This window comes from Tympanuchus pallidicinctus, unplaced genomic scaffold (genome assembly GCF_026119805.1).
Source record: "Tympanuchus pallidicinctus isolate F22 unplaced genomic scaffold, pur_lepc_1.0 scaffold7, whole genome shotgun sequence".
NCBI classification, from domain to species: Eukaryota; Metazoa; Chordata; class Aves; order Galliformes; family Phasianidae; genus Tympanuchus; species Tympanuchus pallidicinctus.
The window spans coordinates 26573604-26597483 of record NW_026294791.1 but is presented as its reverse complement, the minus strand read 5'-3'; the positions used below and the strand labels follow the sequence as shown (position 1 = coordinate 26597483).

Here is a 23880-nt window from a genome sequence, read left to right as displayed (position 1 = left end):
CTCCCCCTCTTCCATGTGCTTTAGCATAGATTCCTGGAGGATCTGCTGTACTATCTTTGCCAGCTCAGAAGTGAGGCTGACAGGTCAGTTACTCCTCGGGTCATCCTTTCTACTCTTCCTGAAAAAGGGTGTGACATCACCTTTTATCCAGTAACCAGGGAGCCCTGCTCTGGAAGCCCATGGTATTGTGTAGCTGGGCTACGTTGCTGAGAGCTGAGGAGGGTGTTGCTCAGGTTCCAGTTCTCACACATTCTCTGGCACAATTTGCTTCAAATGCATTTGCAGGTTTTTTTCCCCTAATTTTTCACAACTCCCCTGCTCTGTGTGCATCTCTTCCAGGCCTTTAGCTGAAAGCACAGCAGCATCTCCTGGAACTGGATGGCTATTGCAAGCTCAGCTGTCAAAGTGTTGTCCTTAAATCCCAAGTGGAGATATTCACTCAGTCCTGGAAACTCCATATTGGCTCCCGTTGTACCAGGTACTGAGGATGGCATGGAGTAATGTCTGTCCAGACCATTGCCTCCCCTTTTAGGGGAGGTTCAGGCTGAATATTCAGGCTGAATTGAAAAAGTTTTCCTGCAAGAGGTGAGGTACTGGCACAGGCTGCCTTGGAAGGTGGTAGGGTCACCATCCCTGGAGGCAGAGATGTGGAACTGAAGGACATGGTCAGTGGGCATGGTGGGTTGGGGTTGGACTTGGTGATTTTAGATGTCTTCTCCAGCCTTAATGGTATTATGATTTTTCACCTTCATGAGGTTTGAGGAGGGAACCAGCTATCAGAAACTGCCTTTCAGTTATTCAGGTGTTGCTCAGAAGTTGTGTCTAGCTATGCAGGTCATTGTGTTACACAGTGCTCATTGCTTAGAGGGAAATCAGGGAGAGCCAGATGGAGAACAGGACTGACACCACACCAGAAGGTGTCTCTACACTGAAGGAAATAGGAGGAATCCACCTCATAAGCAAGCAAAAGAACTGCCAAATGTCTGAATTTAATTACCAAGGAGCTGGTGTCTCCTGTGAAGGGAGGCTACTGGGACCATGGGCATCCTTGAGAGCTGAGCAAGACACTGCTGAAAGAGGTTCTCTGCTCAGACATAAAGCAAACTGCTGTCTTTGTTCACCTTATATGTAAGACCAGATAGAGCTGGAGAAAAAGGCAAAGGCAAACGCAAAAGAGTGAAAATCGAGTATTCCAAGGCCTCTCATAAGAGACAGCAGCAGCAAGGTTGAACAGCACTGTCTTGTAACTGCATCATCATTGACTCCTGTGTCTGTGGGACAACACCTCAGTGCACAGAAGCTCTTGGAGCACAGTCAAGTTGAACTGCAGCCCAAGCCCAGGCTCCCTCCCTTCTCCTGGAAGGGACCTGTTGCCCACGTAACTTAGAGGAAACTGGAAGTCCAGGTTTGTTGTATGAGACCACATACGGGTGCTGGGTGAGAGTAGTGAGGTACTCTGAGGTGGGCTCTGGCTTAGGAAGGAGGATTTTTGCATTTGCATGGAGTATCTGTTGTTTGGCAACATCTCATTTGCATGGCAAATGTCACTTTTTCCTTGGTAGTGCTCGATGCAAGCTATGGGCTTTATTTATTTTTTATTTATTTACCTCCTGGTATGGCTTCACCCATCATACACCATTCACTGGTGCATTCAGGTGCAGAAAATGGCCATTTAGGTCCAGTTTTGTGGTGCAGTATGACCAACCCATGGGAGAGAGGGCAGACAGCATTCAACCATTTTTCAGTGAGCTGATGACAAAGCTGATGTTTGGGCTGCCATGGCTGGACAATGAGGTTTGTCATGCTGTGGGTGAGAAAAGAGAATATATTCCTGTGTTATGTCTAAAGGATGGGGGAAAGCTTATTGTTTTCCTGCAGTCTTCTCCTTTTTTCCTCCCATAAATAGGGCAATGAAAACATAAATGCTGTTAGTGGAAGCTTTAGTTTTGCTTTTCTGCTGAATTTCCAGGAGAGATGTGCCACCAGTAAGGCATTGATGAGGCACAGGTTGGGCAGCTCAGAGTTCCTCAACCAAGATTTTGCAGCTCCAAGCTCTCTGCTGCTTCTGTGCCCTGTTCAGGGAAAGGAAGGGCTCTGCATTATTTAAACCTAGCTGTGCTTTTTCTGAGAGACACATCTTTGCCTTGTTCTAACGATTAACCAACGGGATCACGTTGCAGAAGAACATAAGAGCCGGGATGGGGAGGAGTGTGGATGTGAATGCAGATTTCTTGTCTGCTGCAACACAAAGACTGCTTGTACTACAGCGCGCCCTGCAGCATTATCTGCCAAAGGCTTTGTTTAATTTCAACTGCTGTCCTTGTTACATCTCGACTGGCTAATTAGTATTTTAGGTGCTCCTAGAACAGTTTGGATGTATTCCTGCGACTTTCACACACATCTCTGTTGCTGTTCTTTCTCCTGCCCTATGTGATCACGGCAGTAACATCAGGTCTGCTTGCTGATGGGCTGAAATCTTTCAAGCAGGAGGAAAACTCAATCTCCTTCGCTCATTCATGGGCACTGTCTCCTCCTGCCACTGGCATCCATTTGACATCAGCTTTTTTTAGCAACAATCCAGGACAGAATGGACCTCAGTAGTTCTCTAGGCAATCTTAATGGAGGGACTGCTTGAACTGCTCCCACAAGCAGATGAACTTGAATTACAGTGATAAAGACGCAGTATCGAGCTTTCATGCAAAGCACCCAAACCCACAGCTTATTTTACAGATCTCCAGCTACAAACCATCTCCAGAAGCGACACTTTTCAGAGCACACAGTCACTCTGCTTGCTTTTTCCCACCTGATGTTTGGGAGGTTCTGCAAGCAGAAGAGTAATACGTTTTCATACCCAGTTCTGGATGTTCAGTACGCAGAGGCACTTCCCAAGCATTCTGTGAGAACAAAAAGCCTTTTTCCTGACTGTTTACAGATGACTTGCAAAGAATAAGTGAGAGGTTTGAGCATGGCTGAGCCGAACAGCTGCTGAGAATTCAAATCCATGGTTGCAAACCTGCCTATTTCCACTGTCTCTGCTTTGAAAAATGCAAGAATGAGGCATGTCCCAAGCTAATGGTGTCCAGCGAGGGCACAGTGAAGAGGAAACCTTGTCTCATTTCCATTCCCCGCTCTTTGAAAGCTGATTCTTTAAGTGTTATCATTTCTGAAAGCTTTTCAGTGTTTGGGTTCCAGCTGTGATCTCGTGGGCTGCAATGTGCTTTTTTGAGTTGGAAGGAGGTTGGATGAACAATGACATGAAGATGATTGCTTGCATCTGTGTGCTGTGTGCACTGAGACATATCAGTCCCTGCAGTGAATAATGCACGTACCTCTACCTCTTGATTTTTGCAGTGTTGGTTTTCATTTCTTGTGTGTATTCTGTAGGACAAAGGCTGGCTTTCCAAATTTCCTAGGCTCTCAAAATGCATCTTCCATAATCATAAAGAACTGTGTTGAAGAACACAGGATCACAGGATCTTCCAAAGCCAGGTTAGCCCCAAATCCTTGTGTTGTCAGTGTCTGCATTGGGAAGGGCTGAAACAAAGTCACCTATAAGGTGTCATGCACATCCCCAGTCATCAGAGCTAATTGTTCTGTGCCACCAGGGAGCTTTCTTACCAGAAACAGATATTAAATGACAGAAATACTGCACTTTGATACCAGCAGTAGGCTTTAGTAAGCTTGTTTTACTTCTCCTTGCCTTTTAATGAATTGGATATCCCTGAAGTCCTATTCAGAGACAGTTTGGGACATTTCTTTCTTTGCAGGTGCTGTTACTGAGCCCTCAGGACCACTTGGCTCTGACTTTACAGAAGGCAAACCAAGCAATCAAATATTATGTGAAACCAAACAAAACAAAATCTAAGGAACAATGCACCTTTGTTATGGAGGTGTTTCTTCACAGCTGGTGTAGCATATGCAGAAGCCCAGAGTGATGCTGCAAAACTTTTACAGGGCTCATTAGAGCTGACCTACTTTTCTGTTATGTTTTCAACTTCTGGATAGAGGCATCTTCCAACTCCTACTAACAGCAGCGTGGTGGAGATGTCTTCTCACTTCTGAAACATAGTTTTGTTCTGCTCCAAGCTTCAGCTTTGCTGAAATGGCCAAGGTACCTTGAAGTAAGAGTGAACCTACGGTGACTGCTTTCTCTAACGCATATTTGCACATCAGCTCCAATGTAAAACAAATACCTTCCCTGCCAGATGTAAGATACCATTTAATTTTTCACTGTAGTTTGCTTTGGGTTGTGGGCAGAGTCTGCTGGGCTGCAGAAGGACAAAACCTTTGTTGTTTGTTGTTTCATCTGGGGACTGCTCTGTAATTCAGCACAAGCAAAAGGAGGATATCTGACCTGAAAACACCCTAGGGTTCCTGTCATTTTCTTGGAGCAAAGCCATTGTTTGTCCTACTGACTCCAGGGAGCCTGTGCTGCAGAGCACCTTTGTGTCTGCTGCCTCCACCCTTTTAACCAGACTTCTTCAGGCAGATAGATATGCACATACTGAGTATGTGATTTTGGAGCTGACAGAAGATGACTGGGCTAGGCTGAACAGAAACCTGTTCACATGGTTTAAGCTCGTGTCATCTATTTTTTGGATCAAAAATCTGATTGCCAAAGTGCATACTAATGAAATAATGGAGACCTAAGGGGACTTAGAAGCCAACAGTTTGACAGCAGAGGTCTGCTAGCCTGCTTTTCTGACAGTTTCCCTGTCAGACCTCATTATATAGTCACTTCTACATCTGAGGGATGACAGAGTGGATTAGCACATCCAAGTTAGATGGCAATGAAAACAAACATCTTTTATCAGCTAAGCATCCCCTTTTGGAGCCATTCCTGTGCTGATGGCTGCAAGGGCCTTTCTGCTGCTTCCTCCTGTGAAAAGGATGACATCCAGTAATGGCATGCCAGAGTTGAGAATGTACTTGCCAGTCTGAGCCCATGTCTTGGGACTGGCATCTCTGCTGAGTATCTGCTTGTGACCCTGCAAATCACAAGCTGTACAACTGGAGATAAGGCTCTTGAGTTCCTGTATTCCCAACCATGAAGATGTGAATAATAATGCAGCACACTGCATTAATTAGCAAGGGATGTAAAGGCTACTGGAGCCAGAGTGAAGATGATCTACTGGCTTGAATTGGCTTAGGACTCATCCTGAGTTCCCTGCTAAGGCCTTATTGCATTCATGCCCCCTCTACAAATAGAGAGCAGGAGCACGAGGTGGCAAACACATTTGCATTTGTTACTGCGAGGTTCCTCCTGCCCGTTGCTGAGTCCCACATTTCTGCTGCAACCCAAAGTCTGTTTGCAGATACGTGAGTTATGGCACAGGCTATTCCCTGCAGCCTGCTACGTACCTTGCTTTGTACGTGTGACACTTGCATGCCAGCAGCCATCAGGGTGGGAATGTTGCCTTTGTTAAAAGGACTGAGTTTGGTTCTTGCATCTCACTCCCTGACCCACTGCTGGTGCAGATATGCTGGTACTATGCTGGAAGAAGATTTTTCTAGACAGAACTGACATTATAAACAAATTGCTGGTTAATTTGCTGCTTTCTTAACATCACTGATCCTACAGCTACATCCTTAAGCAGATGTGTGTGAATATAAACCACCCAGTAGTAAAATTATATCTCAATTTGGATGCAGAGCACAGCTTCCTTATTGCCAGGCTTTTACGCCTGTCAGGAGCTCCAGGGTTGTTCGTGCAGAAATAGCTGGTCTGCCTGAACAAGCTTACGAGTGTTGTGTCTCAGCTTTTGAGGCAGAAGTGTGAGCCCTCACAAAGGCATGTGCTGCGTTTTCCATAGGCAGCGCCGGCTCAAATGCTCCCACTGAGTCTATGACAGGTTTGGGGATGTGCTCCAAAAAGTGCCCAAACCTCTAACAAGTGGACGTGTCTCTCTGAAGACACTGAGCATTTGGCACAGCTCAGTGGCTGCTCATCCTTCTCAGCTGCTTGTTTCTCCACCTCCATCCTAGACTCGTGGCAGTTTGTAGTTTGTTTTTTTTTCTTTGGGTGCATACAGAGGTGTGGAGGAATCACAAGAAAGAAGCATTGAGGCAGCAGACCAAGGCTGAAAGACCAGCACAGAGCTGGGATAACCTGCTTTCTTTTCTTCTCCTTCCAGTTCTGCTCTCCTGGTGAGGTGAAAGAGGATACCCAGCAGTCTTTTCCCAGGTTTGCTTTCAAGACAAAGACTTCACGTTTCTGTCCACCAGCCAGGAAGACGCTGGTCTTCAGGTCAGTGGGTTTTAATATCTTTAAATCAGATCATCTTCCAAAGTACAAACTCTCTCTGGAGCAAGCAGCCTGGACAAATCCAAACACCCTTCAGCCACAAAAGGTCTCAAGGCCAGGCCCACCCTTACCCAAACAGCACCCATGTATTGAAGGTCTGGTTTGCTCCGAAGTGCTGCAAGGAAAACACCCGTCCCACCCAACCTGTAGGATGGTGACCAGTCTTTGTGCAGGCGCTGTGGTGATCTGTGCTTGGGGAAGTTTCTGGGAAAAAAAAAAAAAAAAAAAAGTGAGGAAATTGAGTTAAACAGACCATCCTTTATACTTTCCAGGGGCCTGGCTAAATAAATACTTTTCTCCAGGTGAAAAAATTAACTTTTACAGTAAAATCCTTCAGCCTTCACAAAACATCCCCAGCTATTCAGGTTTGCTTATTGAAAGTCTGCTTTTATATAAATAACCCCTCCTTCATCAGTACCTGTGTGTCTTATGCGCACCCACGCACAGATATGTGCATGAGTCTAGGTTTAGTTATTCCTAAAGCTTAAACCAGTCCTTAAAACACACAATCATAGTCATAGAATCATCAAGGCTGGAGAAGACCTCCAAGATCATCCATTTCAACCATCAACCTATCACCAATATTCCCCACTAAACCATGTCCCTCAGTACAACATCTAAGTGGTTCTTGCACACTTCCAGGGATGGTGATTCCACCACCTCCCTGGGAAATTTGTTCACATTTCAGGATCCAAGTGGACCCAGTTGCCATGTCAGCAGATTAGTGCCTACAAAAGAACAGCTAAACACTGGGCAGAAATTCAGCATCCTGTCTCTCGGGCATGTGAGCTGAATCTTAAGGACTTTCATTTGTCCTTCATCCTGCATGGGAAAAGCTGGCCTGAACCCATCTTCCTCATCCTTCAGACTCTCAGATCTGGGAAGACAGTGAGTGAGGCTCTGCCCTGCTGCAGGCTGTTTTTCTGGTGTGTGTATGTATGTGTGTGTGTGTGTGTGTGTGTGTGTGTGTGTGTGAGATACCCATGCTGTGACAAATTGCAGAAACCATAGGAAATTCATCGGGCTCTCTACTACTGGCTCAACAGCATCAGAATTGCTTTCACTGTCTGGTAATTAGGCAAAACGCAGTCTTGTTTTCCTCCTTTGCAACATTGTAGTGGCTGGTGCATCAAAGCAGGGGCACGTTGCCCAGCACAAGAAGCTCTCACCCTCGAGCAGTTTCATATCCAGAGGGCTGGATTCAGCCAAGGGGAAATCAGATCTGTAAAAAGTGTCCTCTTTGCTCCTATATGGGTACAGTGGATCGTTGCAGTTGCAATTCTTGTGCAGGATACATTTTGGTATATCTGCAGAAGTTTTGGGAGGAGAAATCCTGATAGCAGAAGGTTGGGTAGAGGCTTCAAAAGTTGCCTTCAGAAGTTGACCTAATGCTGCTAGTTGCCATGCATGCTTTAACTAACATAGACTTCACCAGGAGCATCTACCCCAAGGGTAAGTCCTGAGCATAACTGTGGTGCTTGCTCCAGAGCTCTGTGTTCATGCAGAGAAAAGACTTCATAGTTGCCTATTGGCTGAGATGGTGCAGGAGGGACATCTGAAGAAACAGATGCAGGCTCTCTTCTCCAAAGAGAAAATGGGATGAAGAACAAAAACATGCTCTTTGCTTTCCCCTTTCCCTCCACTAGCCTTGCCTCAGATCTAAGGGCAGGGAGACACAAGGCAGGTCCAGCAGTGAGCTGATCCGCATCAACAGGGACTCCAGACATCTCTGCTGGATTCCAGCCCCAAGCCTTGGCCTCGACTCAGCTGCCAGTGTGAACAGCTCTGACACACATCTCTACATCTCTGTAGAGAGATGGGGTTTATTTGTTTGTGTATTTTTAGATAACTTCCCACAGTTGGGCCCTCATCAGGATGCCTCAGTCTTTCTGTTTTCCAAAAATCCCAACTTTTGCTCATTTTTCTTTCTCCCCCCAGCCTCCTTCCCAGGCACTGAGTCATCATATCTTATTATTAGCACTGGTGCTGAAGTGCTCTGTTGTTTTTTCTCTTCCCAAAACAGCCAGAAATTTTTGACCCTATCTCTGCACTGTAGATGGGTTTCAGACATCCCTTGGATCTGTTGCCTTTCAGGTTAGTGATGGATCTTCCCTTTTCTTACCAAATTGTTAAAAATAGATAAGAAATCACAGTCCCTCATCCTTCAGCTCTTTGATTCTTTGTTTTTCTGTCAAGTTACATTCTCTTTTTTTTTTTTTTTTTTTTTTTTTTTTTTTTTTTTTTGCACATCCCATAAAATCTTTTGCCAAGCTTTGCTTTCATCACCTCCTTTGGGATAAAGCAGTATCAACCCACAACACTAAATACCTTTGCAGCCTCTCATCTCTCGAAAGTTGCTTCTGCAGACGCAGCCCAACAAGCAGTGTATCCTGCTGGCACAGCACCAGCCTCCTTTGCTCTTGCATAATTTTCAGTTGGCAAGCTGACCTTCTGATTATGCTGCTCCTGCTTTAATTCTAATTTGATTGTTATCGATGCTGCTAATTGGAGGGAAAGCCAGCCACCCACAAGCACTATGTGGTCTCCTCCTTGTCTCCTCTCCAGCAACCCACCAGAACAGCTTGATTTCACCATGTTTAAAAGGGCAGTACTTGTGGACAGACAGCAAAGGCAGGGAAAATACTGGGCTAATTACTATCTTCCTTCATTAGGCAGGCTGCTCCACGAGGCTTCAGCAATTAAGGATGGTGCTGAGGAACAATCTGGACAGGAATTGTTCTGATGGAGAGAACCGTGCTGTGCAGCCTGGCTGGTTGGACCTGATGCCCACCATTGCCAACAGTGTCCCAGAATGGGGACAGGTGCTCACTCCATGGGACAAGCACTGGTAACTCCTAGAGCACGTATCTGCTCGAAATACTTTGCCTAGAAAGTGCCTTTCTCTTCATGGCTTGCTATTTGGTGGCATCTTGCTGAGCCTAATGGCTAATACCTTAAGATCCTGCTTTCCAACAGCCCTGCTTGGTAAGCCAGAGTCCCTAGCATGGATTTGCACGCGGATTCTGCAGGCAAGGCAGAGGTATTTCTCCTGGCACTTCATGCCATTTGTTCCTCCTCACAAAGCAATCAGTTCCTTTCTGTATTTTTTTTGCTGCCTTGTCACTTCTTTAGCTCTGTCCCCAGATTTAGTCTCTGTCCAGCTACAGAAAGTGAACATACTGAGCCCAAGATCAGGGGCAAACACTTGAGCAACTTCCTTCCAGCCCAGTACTTCCTTGATGTGTGCAACTCCTGGTTCTTCCCTGATCAGATTCTCATCTATCTAGCTGTCGCAACTCCAAACCCACTTTGCCGGTTAATTATGATTGCTCTCTTGTGATAATTTTGCTTAAGCAATAGATTGGGCAAAGGATCAGTGGAGCCCATCCCTTCTTGGGACAAAGATGGCTATAACAGGTAGCAGTCTGGCTCTCGGGCAGATAAGCAGCATGTTTAGGCTGCTGGAGATCCTGGATTTTGAAGTATTACTTTCTACTTTATGTAGTTTGTTTTCTCAACTGCTTTTCTGCAGAAGGCACCATGTTTTGTAAGAACAGCAAATGTTCCAAGCCTCTCTCAGCCTCTCTTAGATGACAGTCACATTCTTCTCCATTAAATATGATGTTCTGTGGCAGGATTCAAGCTGGATTCTCCCTCTGGATGTCAATTCCAAGCTTTCAGATGGTGACATACAAAGGTAGAGGCGTACCCAGAACTCTCTGCATGAGGATGGCAGCTGGGAGGACCCAGTGCTTCGCTGTCACAACTGGTAGGATTTTGTGCTGTGTCATTCCTGGCAGTATTTGATTGTGGGGAAACACTCTTCACGGTGATGTATGTTGGTAGCTCCAAAAGTAATGCCTTCTATTTATTTCCATGCAAACGACAACTGATACAAAGAGTGCAGCTGCAAAACACTGTTTTTTATTGTGGCCACCACATTAGCCATGCGTTTTTGCCAGTGACATACAAGAGCCTGTGTGCCACTCTTGTAAATATCTGCACCTGTGGAGGTGACCCACTGTTTCACAGCAACAGCACAACACTGTGCTGGGAATACGCTGCCCACAAAGTCCATCTTTCATTGACCTGAACAGGTGGAAGTCAGGAGCCAAATTGGAATGAACAGCGTGCTGTGGTAGGACTACCCAGCCGGGATTGGATGGGGCCTGGCGTTACAGAGCTGCAAGAGAAAGGTTGTGCTCTTCTCTGGCCTTACTGTAGTTCAGGCATCATTTTAGTCAGCGCCGTGATGGAGCGGTCAGGGTTGACGCAGATCGAAGGGCTCTGGCGGAGCAGCCGGCGGAGGAGGGCAGCCGCTCCGCAGTCCGCAGCGCCCTCTGCTGAACGCCAGCCCGCGGCTTCGGCCCCGTGTGCCCGCCGTCAGCTGGTGGCACGGCTGGAAGTCCTCCGGGGTGCGTATGGAGGAGCAGGGACGGAGCCTGATTTTGGAAATATCCGGATAATTTTTGTCAGGATGGCATCTCTGATAAAAGCAGATTTTATTCGCGATTGCAATGCACTTATGGACGCAACGTGACAGCCTTTATATCCTGTTTTCTTCCCCTTGCCTTCCCCTCCCTCCCGTTTCCCCACCGCCTGAGTAGTCCAGGTTCACAGTCTTATCAGAAGGTTTACATTTGTTAATTACTTGTTAATTTGTTTGTTATCTCGTGTCAGTCCTGTCGTCTCCAAGATGTCTCAACACTCTTCTTGTTCGTATGGATATGGTGATTTTGTTCGGAGTCTTTGTTAAGCAGATTGTACAGAGGGGAGGTGCCCTATCTTCCTCCATAACTTCTTCAGGTTCTCCCTGAGGCATGCAATGGATTGTCCTTGTAATTTGCACAGGATACTCTTGCAATGTGGGTGACATATATTTTCAATGCTGGCTATACGTAAGTTGTTACTAGCTTATATATATGTTCTTAATTATTTAACTTCTCCTTTAATTCTCTATTACCCAGGTCCTGTCTATCCAGCACCAAAAGCTAGTAGTTAAAGATGTTTATCACATCTAGCTTGCCTATAACTGAAGGCCCAGAAGTTTTTTTTTTTTTCAGATGGCTGGATAGACAGGAGCTTCAGTCTTTGTGCTTATAATTTACTCCATCTTCCTAATCTCTATGGACATATATATATACAAATTACTTTTCTTATATACCTAGTATGTGTTGTTAGGGAAGATTCATCTAGGGGATTAGCAATGAAAACTTATCAGAGAACCCCAATAAAGAAGAAAGGCCCCTGAAAAGACCCAAAAGGTAGCAGAGGCCATGAAATTAACAAAATTCTTCTTTTGTTCTGATGCAGAAACAACATTCAATTCCCACACTGAGAGGGTTCCCTCCAAAAAGGGGGGAAAAGCCCCAAAAAGAGCCGCTCGGTTTTGGCAGAGGGAATCTGGAGGATTGCTGGAGCTGGATGTGAAGGAGGATCAGTGAGATGGAAGGGCATCAAGGCAGCACACGGCGTCAGTGAAGTGCAGAGGTGACAGCACACAGCTCATAATGGGCTCATTAACCTGCCTGAGCAAATGGGCTGTCGGTAAGGCAGCAGCTAGGTACTCAAAGAGCAACCAAAGGGACAGAGAGCATCCAGAAACTATGTAAACAAAATGGTAAAGAGATCGTCCCATGGGACAGTCTGAAAAACAAGGTGCAGCTGTTTTGGAGGAGTCAGGAAAGCCCAGTTGCTCACAATTACCTTCATTTCTGCACTAAGAGGCTGGAAGAGGAAGAGAGCTGTGGTAGTGCTTTGATGGGGGGCAGCTGGGGCTGCAGGGATGGCTACAAACCCAGGGTACACCAAATTCCTCACTGTCCTGAAGTTCAGGCCTGCTGAGCTGCAGCATAGCAATGTGAATGGCAGAGAGAAAGCTCCCAAATGGAGTATTTGTATATACAGATATGATATACATACAGTTCTTAGCTGTATATATACAGTATACATCTCTTAGCAAAAGGGATGGGGAGGACTGAAGACTTCAATGTAGTCACTTCAGCCCTGCAAGGATTCATTTAGAAGATGGCAAAGTGGAGCCTGTGCAACCTGGTGGGCTGGGAGGCATGAATTTACAAAGATGTCACAGCCAGATGTCACAGGTCACACCTCTGCAGCTGGATAGTGATAGGACAAGGGAGAATGGTCTCAAACTGAGACACAGGAGGTTTAGGTTAGATATTAAGAGGAAATTTTTCACACAGGGTGGTGATGCATTGGAACAGGTTGCCCAAGGAGGCTGTGGATGCCCCATCTCTGCAGGCATTCAAGGCCAGGCTGTATGTGGCTCTGGGCAGCCTGGTCTGCTGGTTGGCAACCCTGCACATAGCAGGGGGTTGGAACTGGATGAGAATTATGGTCCTTTTCAACCCAGCCCATTCTATGATTCTGTGTCTTGCAAACCTTTAATGCAGAGCTTGAGTACTTCAGGCATAGTACCAAGATCCTGTGGATTTAGGAATCTAAATGTGCTGCTGCTCAGATGCGATAAGCTTCCAAAGGAAGTCTCTCCCCATCTTTATTCAGTGCTCAGGATGCCAGAGGCTCAGCTCATGCTGGGCATGGAGAAGCAATACCACTTCAACGGGATGTAAAGGAGCAGCACTGCTGGTTCTGAACTTTTCTAACATCCCCTTGTTTGCACAGTAATGCCTATGGGACAAAGGGTGCACTGATAGTATTTCTTTTTTTCCCCTGAGAAACACAGGGCCACCAGGAAAAAGGCGCACATAAGCACTCCTCACTGGGATGCATAGAGATCAAAGCCTCTAGATACTGATCCTCTACCTCAGCTCCTGAAGACAGAGTTGCAGTTTGCAGTATATAAAAAATAGACACTCCTTTTTGGTACTTAAAAGGGATAAAATGAAGGAAGAAAAGCCAAGCTAGCATCAGCCACGCAGCAAATACATGTCAGTGTTTTCTCGAAAAGAAAGCACATGCTAAAGGGCTTTTGAGGTTAAGCACATGTTGCTTAAATTCTGCAAGGTGTAGCATTTGCCAGAGCTTTCTTCACACAAAACCAGCTCTTTTCCAGCACATACTCACACTAGGGTTGAAGGATTTAACAGCTTCTAACAAGGACCTGAGTTACCTAATGGCATGCAGCCTAGCAAAGTTAAGATTTGCTTTATGGAATATGCAGCAGAGTCCATAAAATACATCCAAGAGCAGCAAGTGTGGTCATAGCATACAGCAGAACAAAGTATCACCGAGATCAGAAAAATAATGCTATCACAAGGGATGGTGTCAGAGAATTGCTCCAGTGCTCTGAAGTAGCTTTCCTGGATGAGTGAGCCAGCGAAGGGCTCCCTGCAGGTAACAAGTACCCCAGATCAGCACACTCCCCCCTGGATGATGGGGGCAAGGATATCTTTTTACTCAGGAAGCTTTTACTAGGATGTCATCAAGTTTAATCTGAAGAAGGCTGTTACGTGAAAGATGTAGTTACTTCTGCAGGAAGCCTTCAGAAATGTAACCTGGGAGGTAGCATGACCACTTCTGACAGCGTTAAGATGAAGACACTGTGAACTACAAAGCCCTTAGTAATGATTTCTGGCAGGGATACTGTTAAGATTGACCTTTATTAAGTATTTATAATATGGGTAAGGATCTGTACAGTGTTACATACCCAAACAGTTATCAATCAGAGATCCTGCAGTGCAAACCTCTGAGAAGTATATTTATAGTAATTAATTAGGAGCAATCTGTCTCAAAAGCATGACCCATTTCATGCTTCGAGTGGTATTTTATTACAGCGTAGCTGCAAGAAAACTCCATGCTCCATGAACATGCACTTGATATGCAGAAGGCAGACTTCTGCACACTGCTTATTTACACACTTAAGTTCCTGGATTTTTGTTCGAGTAGTTCAAGAAAAGTCTGTTTGTCTTCGTTACTTGGAAAGCTTCCGTCTCTTCCTCTTCCACTGTTTATTGTCTGCATCTTCAGTATCATCAGGAGGCTCTGGTAACACAAAGCCATCAGTCATTTTATAGTAGACTATTGTGGAATCTGTCTCAACTATGGCCAAGGTAATTGACAGCGGGGTGTCAGGATCATCGTGGGGGAGAGCAGCTTTCTTCATGATTTCTCTTAACCTAGAAGAGAAAAGAGTCAGTTAGAAAAGATCCCATAGCAACCTTGCACACAGGAAGAAGCTGGGTTTTGTAGGACTCCGTACTGATGACATTCAAAGCAGAAAACAGTTTTTCCTACTGTGGATTCTCTAACTTGAAAGGTATTTTACACACTTTTATTTTATTTAATATCATTCCTGCAAAAACACAAGCCCCCCAAAAACTCCTGCAAAACTTGGGAGTAATAGAAACTTGCATTTGAGCCTTTCACCAGGGCTCCAGCAAAACTGCTATTAAAAAAGCTGGAAGGAGATTATCCAGTAAAAAGCCTGTTTTGTTCTATAAATTTGTCTGCACAGAGAAAGTGTAACATCTGCTCTAACAAAAATCCAAATTCCTATAACCATTTAGAGGAAAAAAAAATCCCCCCAAAAAACCTAAACAACAACACACCCCACATAGAACCAAGTGACTTCTTCCATTTGTAGAGATAAGCCCTTCAGTCTTTGTGCTACAGTTCTCTATGAGCCTGTGGAAGACCCAGGAACTGAAGCCAGGCTTTTCTACCTCCCTGTCTAGACTAGAAGCCACAAGACTAATGATGTTCTTCAGGAGAGTCAGCATAAATAACATCTTCCTTAAAAATTCAAGACAAAGTTATGCAATTTTTCCTGTTCAGTTTAAGAATAATAAGCTACTTATTTTTCAGCTCAGAGCTGAGAACAGCACTGCCCCAGCAAGCACTGCTGCAGCAAGCTTCCTCCTCAGGAACCAGAAAGAGATGCATTCCCATACGAGCCATGCCTCAAACACTGCAAGGCCTTCTGGCAGTGCACCTAGTGAGGAGCTTCGTGGGAGACAAGGGGCTGGGAAAGGACTGCAGCTGTCCTTACAGAATGCTGTATGCGCACAGAGCAAGAAGCCGGTGTCACACCTCAACTGCTTCTGTCTGAAGTGAGCTCTGAACAGAAGCCAATGGTGGGGCCAGGCTGCTGGCAGCAATCCCATCAGGAAAGAAGTATCCATTGTTCTTTTTGTGGCAGCAGAGGTTAACCTCTCCCTGGCCCCAGAATGAGAAACAGAAAGAAAAATAGAAAGTCAGAAAATGGCACAGCTTCCTTGGAGAAATATTTTGGGACCTCCCGAAACAACAAAGCTGTATTGAGCATGGCCTGTACTGTCAGCTAAGACTCCTTTGTATTTTCTTTAGTAACTGTTACATTTATCTTCCTAATCTTTTAGGAGGTTGGATGGACAGCCAGGCATTAGATCTACACTTCTCATAGAATCACAAAGGTTATAAATGACCACTGAAATCATCTAGTTGAACCTGTCCCACCATGCCCGCTGACCACATCCCCCAGTGCCACATCTCCACAGCTCTTGAACACCTCCAGGGACACCGACCCACCATCACTCATGATTTCTTCTTACAACTTCAGGCAGGGACGCAGACCTTTATCCCCCCACCATTTAGCACCTAGACTTAGAAAATGAGCCTCACAGTTTCACAGAAGTGGCCAGGCCCTAACAGCACATTTTTCCATACAGGCAGCACCAGAACAAGAGCTTGTATTCATGCAGACCAAAACCAGCACATCTGCAGATTAGTGGGATGGTATCTTTGAAGAGAATAAGCTTTGGAATTCAGGAAGCCTGTATCAGAGGCCTGCATTTCCGCTCCTCCCTGAGGGTGTCCAACAAGGATGACAGCCAGCACGCTCACCAAGTTTCTTTGCAGCACCAGACATATGAGTAGTCAGGGAAGAACATCTGGGTTTGCCCCATTTCACTGTACTTGCTACCTGACACAGATAGAAAGATGAAACATTGAAGGAAATCTGTATGTTTTTAAATCCTTTTGATGTGCCTGATTAATTTTATGGTTATAAGGCATTTGAAATGCAAAGCAATGCATGCGTTGGTTCATCGCCTCAGCTTGGCTCGTCCACAGGCTCAGCCTGGCTATGAAGAATGGGGACAGACACCCTATACATGTTATGCCAAAGTCCTGGGAGAGCTCACAGAACAGTCAAGCATGCGTGCTGCTGCACATACAGGGGGGAGTCTAGGAGTTAAAATACCCTGCAACCACTCCTTTCCCTTCTCTTCCCTTCCCAACGGAGAAAAGCCTTGAATGTTAAAACAGCAATACTCAGACATCACATTTCCCACACAAAAAAGGTGTGTTTTGAACTAAGGCCTCATGAAAGGAAAAATATGTAAAGCTGGACACCACAGGAAGCATTGGGAAGCTTCAAGTCCCATGAACAGAGTAAGACTAAACATTTTTCCCAAATAATTACTGTCAGTTGTACATCACATTGTACCTGTTTTTCAGAACAGCTTGAAAACCCATCCCTAATGCTGATGGTGTCTGCATGTGCAGTGCAAGCTAAATCTGCTCCCACCAACATAAAACCCAAGCAGATGAAGCCCTCAGTTCCCACATAGGAAGCAACCTCCTGTTCACCTCACATTGCAGAAGATGAAAGGAATCTAGTCTCAAACACATGAAAGAGATGCTATTATACAGAAGTAAACATCTGCCATTTCTAAGGCCCTTTGCTTCAGAAAACCTTGAGGGGGTTTCTAGATACTACAAACTACATTCAGCAATGATTGCTAGTTTTCTAAAAAGAATTCATTGAAAAAGCAGAATTAACTTACTGAACGTCAAAGCAAGGACCGCCGCAGTAAGGTAACATCACTGCTAAGGTCACACTGCATCTGCCCTCAGTGCTGCCTTCAAACTACATCACAAGAGGGAATTTAGCTGTCTTCTATTAGCGTTGTAAATAACAGCTTAAAAGTATGGTGGGTGAACTTCGGGCTTGAGATTTCAACTGATTGTCCAACCAGCAAAAGAGAACAGAATCATAAAGCAAATAACGCTGGCAGAAAGTTTTGTGGCCAACACAGGTATTTCAGTGGTCTATCCCATGCAGCTGCCTCTGGGAAGCAGAGAAAACACTGAGAGCTCAGAGCTGTTTTATGGAGGTTGCATAGTGCTCCATTGAGCTGAAATGGAGCTACTGCCTTCCTTACCATAAAAGCCAACGGCTTTCAATCTGCCCTTTGTACTGGGATGAATAATTCATCGCAGGCACGGCCAACCCGAACAGCTCCCTCCCCTCCATGAAAGGCAGTGCTGAGAGTCTATACAAGTTGATACAAGCATTGAAATACAGGGGAAGAAACGTGTGGTGCGGGGCAGGGGGACGGTGCGTAAATGGACGCCACTGTTTCTTGGGATTTCTTTCTTACAAGAATATGGGATGCAAGAAGAAACTCTTGTTTTTGTAATGGAAAAGAAAACAGAACCAAAGAAAATACCACTCATCAGAGGAACGAACTGAAACCCCAAGGAATATGAAGCCCTTTTTTTTTTTCCAGGGAAGCTGAAAAAGAAAACAAGTTGTGCAAAAAGGGAGAAATCAGTTTGGCAAAGTTCTGCGAGGTACGCAGGCTGTAGTTAGTTGAAGCAGTACAGCATGTCTAACTCAGCTGCAAAAGCCACATCAGTCACTTTGCAACTACTGATAAAGAATTTTTAGCTAGGAGCCACTGATGACATTTTTAATGTTTGATGTATTGTAAGAGTAAACTCAATGCTAACAGCAGAACAACTGACAAAACTGAAGCAGATGCTAAGCAGGGAGCACATCACACTTCCAGTGCATTTAAATCACAAGCGCTGCTTAAAAGCAAAACCCCCTCAGATTAGAGGAAGATCTATTTTGCAAACTATAGATTACACTTCCAACCACCAGATTTGTCTATAAAGATGCTTATCGGCTTTAAAATTAAACATTAACATGTTCCTTTCCTGAAATCAAGTTACCATTGTAATAAAATAGTCCATTTCCTTTTAGCCCATGTAGTAGAAATGCTAAGTCATGGCTTGAAGCAGAGATTGAGAACCTGGTGGGAAGGCAGAGCCAACCCAGGGGAGCTCAGGTGTATGCAATGAACCTGAGTGACCAAAGGGATGGAGCCAGGATCCACTCCTTCCCTGACTTCGTTTAAGGTTTGGCAGTGAAGGTGAGGGCATCTCTTGGTGGAGATCTGTGTCTGAGGCCTTCCAGAGGTAAGCAGCTCTTTTTCTTCGTTTCTGTATCTGTGTTTGCTGCAGCCAAAGACTTTGCCACTCTGCTATTATCATCCCATTATAGTTACAGCTTAGAACAAACTCCACAGTCTTCATAACCAGATGTAACTGGCTTCATTTTTCAGTTCCAACACTTCCATATAACTAACAAATGGGACAGGGACATATCATATAGTCTGGTGGTTTATTGCTTTGCCAATGTCATTTGTCCAGGACAGACTGTGCCTGATTCTATTAGATCCAGCATCTCATTTCTACTAGCTCCGAGACAGGACTACCTGTACTTACCTGCTTCAACCCCTCTGAGGAGTCACAATTCTGGGCATAAAGCACAGCACACACAACAGCCCATCCTGCCTTTGGACAAAGGAAATCTTAGAGTAAGCTAAAAAAAACACTGAACATTTTGTTGGGTGTTTTCAGGCCACTCATATTTATCATCTGGGTGTCCTGCTGGTAATTTCCATGCCAGCTTCACTATAGCCTTTTAAGGACACTGTCCTTGGAGCGTCAGCCAAACAGGAATCTTCCCAAGCCACCTGGGAAGGCAGAGCTTGGCAGGGTTTTGTTGAAGTGGCTTTGAGAAGAAAATCACCCCTGCAGCTCCTACCCAGGCTTACTGTTTAAGCAAGGAAATGCTGACCTGAACAGTGCCAACTGCTAGCGGCTTGTGCAGCTAGTGCAAACTTTCAAGGCCCAGGAATGAGGACAGACTATTTTCACATTCCCAACCACCTCCAATGGCTTCTGCTTCAATGTTAACTGAACTGCATTTACTCATTTCAGTAAATTCAGTATTCAGACTCATTCCTCTACCTTACAGCAAGTAACACAAAAACTCTGTTACTTTTGGACAGAATAGCGAAGTAACTAAGCATGGATGCTTTCCTGTCTACAGCTTGGGACATCAAATGAGAAAATATTATTTCAGACAGCATATATATACAGCAAGCCTCCTGCTATCAGTAGTCACAACACAGATGCCAGAACAAACAGGCAGTGACACTATAACTGTGTTTCCAATTTCTTTTTAATGAACTTCCTCTTCAGTGAGGCACAGTTTTTGTCCATAACCCTCTGTTTTGCCTCCTGCTTCAGCAAACGAGCTGAGTTGATGCTGTCCTTTCTCTACAAAGACATGCCAGGCCTCTCTGATCAGTGCTGACCTTCTAATGAAATTCCAAGCATGCACACACACATTTTCAGTAACAGAAACTCCCAAAGCTGTTGTCAGGCAGAAGACAGCACACGTTTGTATCAAGCACATACAGGCTTTAATGAACTCACCTGGCATTAAAGCCCAACATTTGGCTCACTTCAGTGACAATGTGCTCTCTGCATTTGCTCTATAGCAAAACCTAGTCACAAACTGTACTTTTAATCAATGTGACGCATTCACTCTTTGCTTCTCTAACACACATCCTTCCAGTAACAGATTCCATGCACGCTGGTGCCAGCAGCAGAGCAAACAGCATCACCACAGAACAAACAAGTCCAGAGGCTCCAAGTGAAAAGCCCCAGTGAAACAGTACCAGATAGGACATACATACAGCACATCATCTCCCTGTCATTAAAAACTAATTAGAACATACTTGCTGGCCTTGACTCAATTCCTAGGAATCAAAGTTTCCAACCTAAGTGGAAACCCACTGTGTTAAACAAACACAGCAACTCTGCACGCAGGAGTAATTTCTCAAAGGCCCCCTATAGCAACTTGCTGCTCAGCATATCATTCTGCAAGTCCTGTAAGAAGATTTGCTCTATCACACCATATCTTTAAAACTAAGCCCACAAGAAATGACCATTGTTGGCCAATGGAAGACTCTTCAGCAACTAGACAGCACTCAAATCGATCAGTATCTGCTGAGTCTTTTTCTTTCCCCTCAAAATGAATTGTTTCTGAAGATATGCTCTTAGGAAAGCACACAGAATTAAGATGTAAGTTTGTTCGCTGAAAACTGATTTGTCACTCCTGAAGCCTAAGAAAAAGCAGAAAACATAGTGTATCTAAAACATACTGTGTCAGAATCACAGCTCAAAGGATAGCTGAGCATTAGATTCTCAGTAAGCATGATGCATTTCCAGTTGAAAGCAGCCAAATTATGCTATCCAACCAAAAAGCTAAACAAATGTAGCACACTAGGCTTATCCTTGAGATTCAGCAATTAAGAAGTTTATTCAGAGAGGTCCAGAGGGATTTATGTTCCTCTTTGGTACTTGAAAGCCCAGTGACTTAAGGTATTATCAGCAAACACACAGCATAAGAATGTTCAAAACATAAGCTGTGAAGGTCTCATGTTCTGACCTTGTCTCTCCAACGCATGCTTTGATATCCACTATTACCTCCTACAACACAGGCAACTTCTAAACAATCCAGAGTGCTCAACAGAAGGAGCTGGGTGCTGCAGGAAGCTGACATCCAAGGCTTGCCACTTCCAGGGAGGGAGAAGCAGAGACTGATGCAACTTAGAAAGAGAAAGCAATCTCAACTTGAAACACACATTCACAGCACTCAAAATAACTCAGCTCACAGATTGAGATACTGCTTTCCTTGTTTCCTCCCAATTCCCCTGGGCTGAATTAACAGCCTCTTGTCTAGTGTTCTTTTCATCCTGCGGGCAATGGGATCCAAACACTGAGCACAGCCTCACCTCTCGTGGCTCACTAACACATCCGCAGGTATCGGTACCATCACTTGGAGATCTCCCTGTTCTCTTTCACGGGCATGTAAACATACGAGCTGCAGTTCTGCTAATCCAACATGGTTCACTTCATGCCAGCTTCTCCCTAAAAAGGTCGATAGTTGATGAGAAGGATCAGGACACAAAACACAAGTTTCATTCATTCAAATATTAGGTTTCAAGTTTTATTTAACATCTTTGGTTGTTTCCCTCCCTCTCCTCACAGGGCATTTCCCAGGAGAGACAAATAGCCCATTCACACGCCAAGTTTCCTTTCTAAGCGCTCCTATGGAACATTTATTACACTGCCTTCCCGCTTTTCAATTAAGCCAGTTTGGAAGAGTTTGCAGAGCTTTACAATCATAGAATCACTAGAGTTAGAAGGGACCTTTTGAGATTCCCTGGTCCAATTCCCCTGCAGTGAACAGGGACACTCACAGCTCCATCAGGTGTTCAGAGCCTGGTCCAGCCAGGCCTTCAAAGTCTGCAGGGATGGGGCACCCACCACATTTTGGGGCAACCTGTGCCAGTGCCTTACCGCCCTCACTATAAAAGACACTCTTCATTATCACATAACTCTGTTCCACTCTTGTAAGGCTCCAAAAGCTTGTCATAATTATTACCACTAGGCATCTTTCTTTCCTACAGGAATCTTTGCCCTTTTCAGCCACCAGCATTCTGATCAGGCCAGGGCACTTCTGCCCATTGCTAAACTGGACTCTTAGGGAGATGCTATGATTTAGTAGTTTTGATTTTAGCATATAGAAGAGCATTCTATTGCCACAACAACCACTGAACTGGTAACCTCTCCTTTCTACCTCCCTCTTTTTTCCTCTGCTTCTATCCTGGCACTGCAGCTGTGGCAGCTGGCCGAGGCAGGCTCTGATCTTTGCAAAGGCTCTGTGCAGGCGCGTGACAGGGATCCAAGGTGCCAAAACACTGTGTTTCTTAGGGAACTATCACTGCGTGAAGTTTCAAAACCACTGCCAAGGACTTTTCTAGGAAAGGCTCTGCCAGTGCACAAGCTTTCATAACACCTGAGTACATGTGAATGCATTTTTGCTATGCCTGTCCGGTCGGTTCATTCAATTACCTTCCAGGAGGTCCAGGTACACCAGGAACGCAGCATAGATCTGAGAGCTGTCAGATATATCGAGGGACATCATTGCTGTGAACTGAATCACAGAATCACAGAATGGTCATAGTTGGAAGAGACCCCAAGGATGATGAATCTCCAACCCCCTGCCACATGCAGGGCCACCAACCTCCACATTTCATACCAGCCCAGGCTGCCCAGGGCCCCATCCAACCTGGCCTTGAACACCTCCAGGGATGGACGGGGCATCCACAGCCTCTCTAGGCAGCCGTTCCAGCACCTCACCACTCTCAAAGAAAATAACTTCCCCTGACATCCAACCTCAATCTTCCCTTCCTCAACTTATAACCATTTCCCCTTGTCCTGCTGTTATCTACCCTTTCAAAGAATTGATTCCCCTTCTGTTTGTAGGCTTCCTTTAGGTACTGAAAGCCAAAAGGCAGCCTTGCTCAGGGGAAGCTGCAGTTACAGCCATACAATGGCCAAACCCACAATCTGCACAGCCATCCAATGAACCCGAAACCAGCTGGAGGGGCTGACAGGACACGAAAAACAGGAGCAGTCTGCTAAGAGCTTCTCAAGAGCTTTTCTCCCCCCGTTTTAGAAAAAGGGAATCAAATAAATAAGCGACAGAGGAAAACACAACTATTTCTGGAACAGAGCTGGCGCTGGGGAGGAAGAAGGGCTCTGAATTTCTGCCGCAGTACATCAACACCAGAGGACGGCCAAACCAAACACCTCGTGTCGGCGGCACGGAGAGCCGCGAGCTTCGGCCCTCCGCCTCCGTCCCCGCACAGCGGGCAGCCCGACCCGCCCCCAGCGCACGCCCGGCCGTACCGTGGGATGAGCGGCCATCCAGTCGCCGCTCCCCCCCGCCCAGCCCTTCTCGGCCCCCGAGCCGCCCTCCGCGGGCCCGCACGCCTCGTCCGCTCGCCCGGCCGCCGGCTCCTCCATGCTTCCCCGGTGCAACGCGGCCGCGCTCCGGGCGGCACGGCACGGATCTGCCCGCCGCTGTAGTTCCGCCTCCGCGCCGTTCCTTCACGGCTGCGGGGGGAGCGGCACTACGGGGTGTGTGTGTGTGGGGGGGGGGGGGGGGGTGGGGGGATTGGAAGGTGGGGAGGGAAGGGGTGAGGAGGAGAGAAGGAAGAGACAAACGGGGAAGGGGGCAGGGGAAATGGTTTTAAGTTGAGGGAGAGAAGATTTAGGTTGGATGTCTTTCCTATGAGAGTGGAACAGCTGCCCGGAGAGGCTGTGGATGCCCCGTCCATCCCTGGAGGTTGGATGGAGCCCTGGGCAGCCTGGGCTGGTATGAAATGTGGAGGTTGGTGGCCCTGCATGTGGCAGGGGGTTGGAGATTCATCATCCTTGGGGTCCCTTCCAACCCTGGCTATTCTGTGATTCTGTGAAACGAAAGCAAAAGCAAATGGTGTGCTGTTATACCTCAAGTCCTTCTGCGCAGGCAGTTCTCCTCCCAGTCCATCCATGTATCTGGGATTGCCCCAACACCTTGCACATGGCTGTGCTGACTCTCAGTAGGTTCACACGGGCACATTTCTCAAGCCTGTCCCTCTGGATGGCATCCCTTCGTCCTGTTGCACCAACTGCAC

General features: G+C 45.9%; 1 protein-coding gene across 2 annotated transcripts; it reads right to left on the bottom strand.

Annotated features, from left to right (window-relative positions):
* Positions 1-13871: 13871 nt before the first annotated feature.
* TSEN15 (tRNA splicing endonuclease subunit 15) lies at positions 13872-23296 on the bottom strand. 2 transcript variants are annotated; one of them, XM_052665712.1, is made up of 4 exons: positions 23111-23259; positions 22271-22352; positions 21148-21283; positions 13872-14406 (listed from the first exon to the last, which is right to left on the bottom strand). In XM_052665712.1, exons 1-4 carry the CDS (start codon positions 23225-23227, stop codon positions 14202-14204), a joined length of 540 nt encoding a protein of 179 aa, XP_052521672.1. In that variant the 5' UTR covers positions 23228-23259; the 3' UTR covers positions 13872-14201. The 2 variants fall into 2 exon arrangements, with proteins under 2 accessions (XP_052521672.1, XP_052521673.1); XM_052665713.1 differs by lacking the exon at positions 13872-14406 and adding an exon at positions 16262-20961 and having other exon boundaries at positions 23111-23296.
* Positions 23297-23880: the final 584 nt, after the last annotated feature.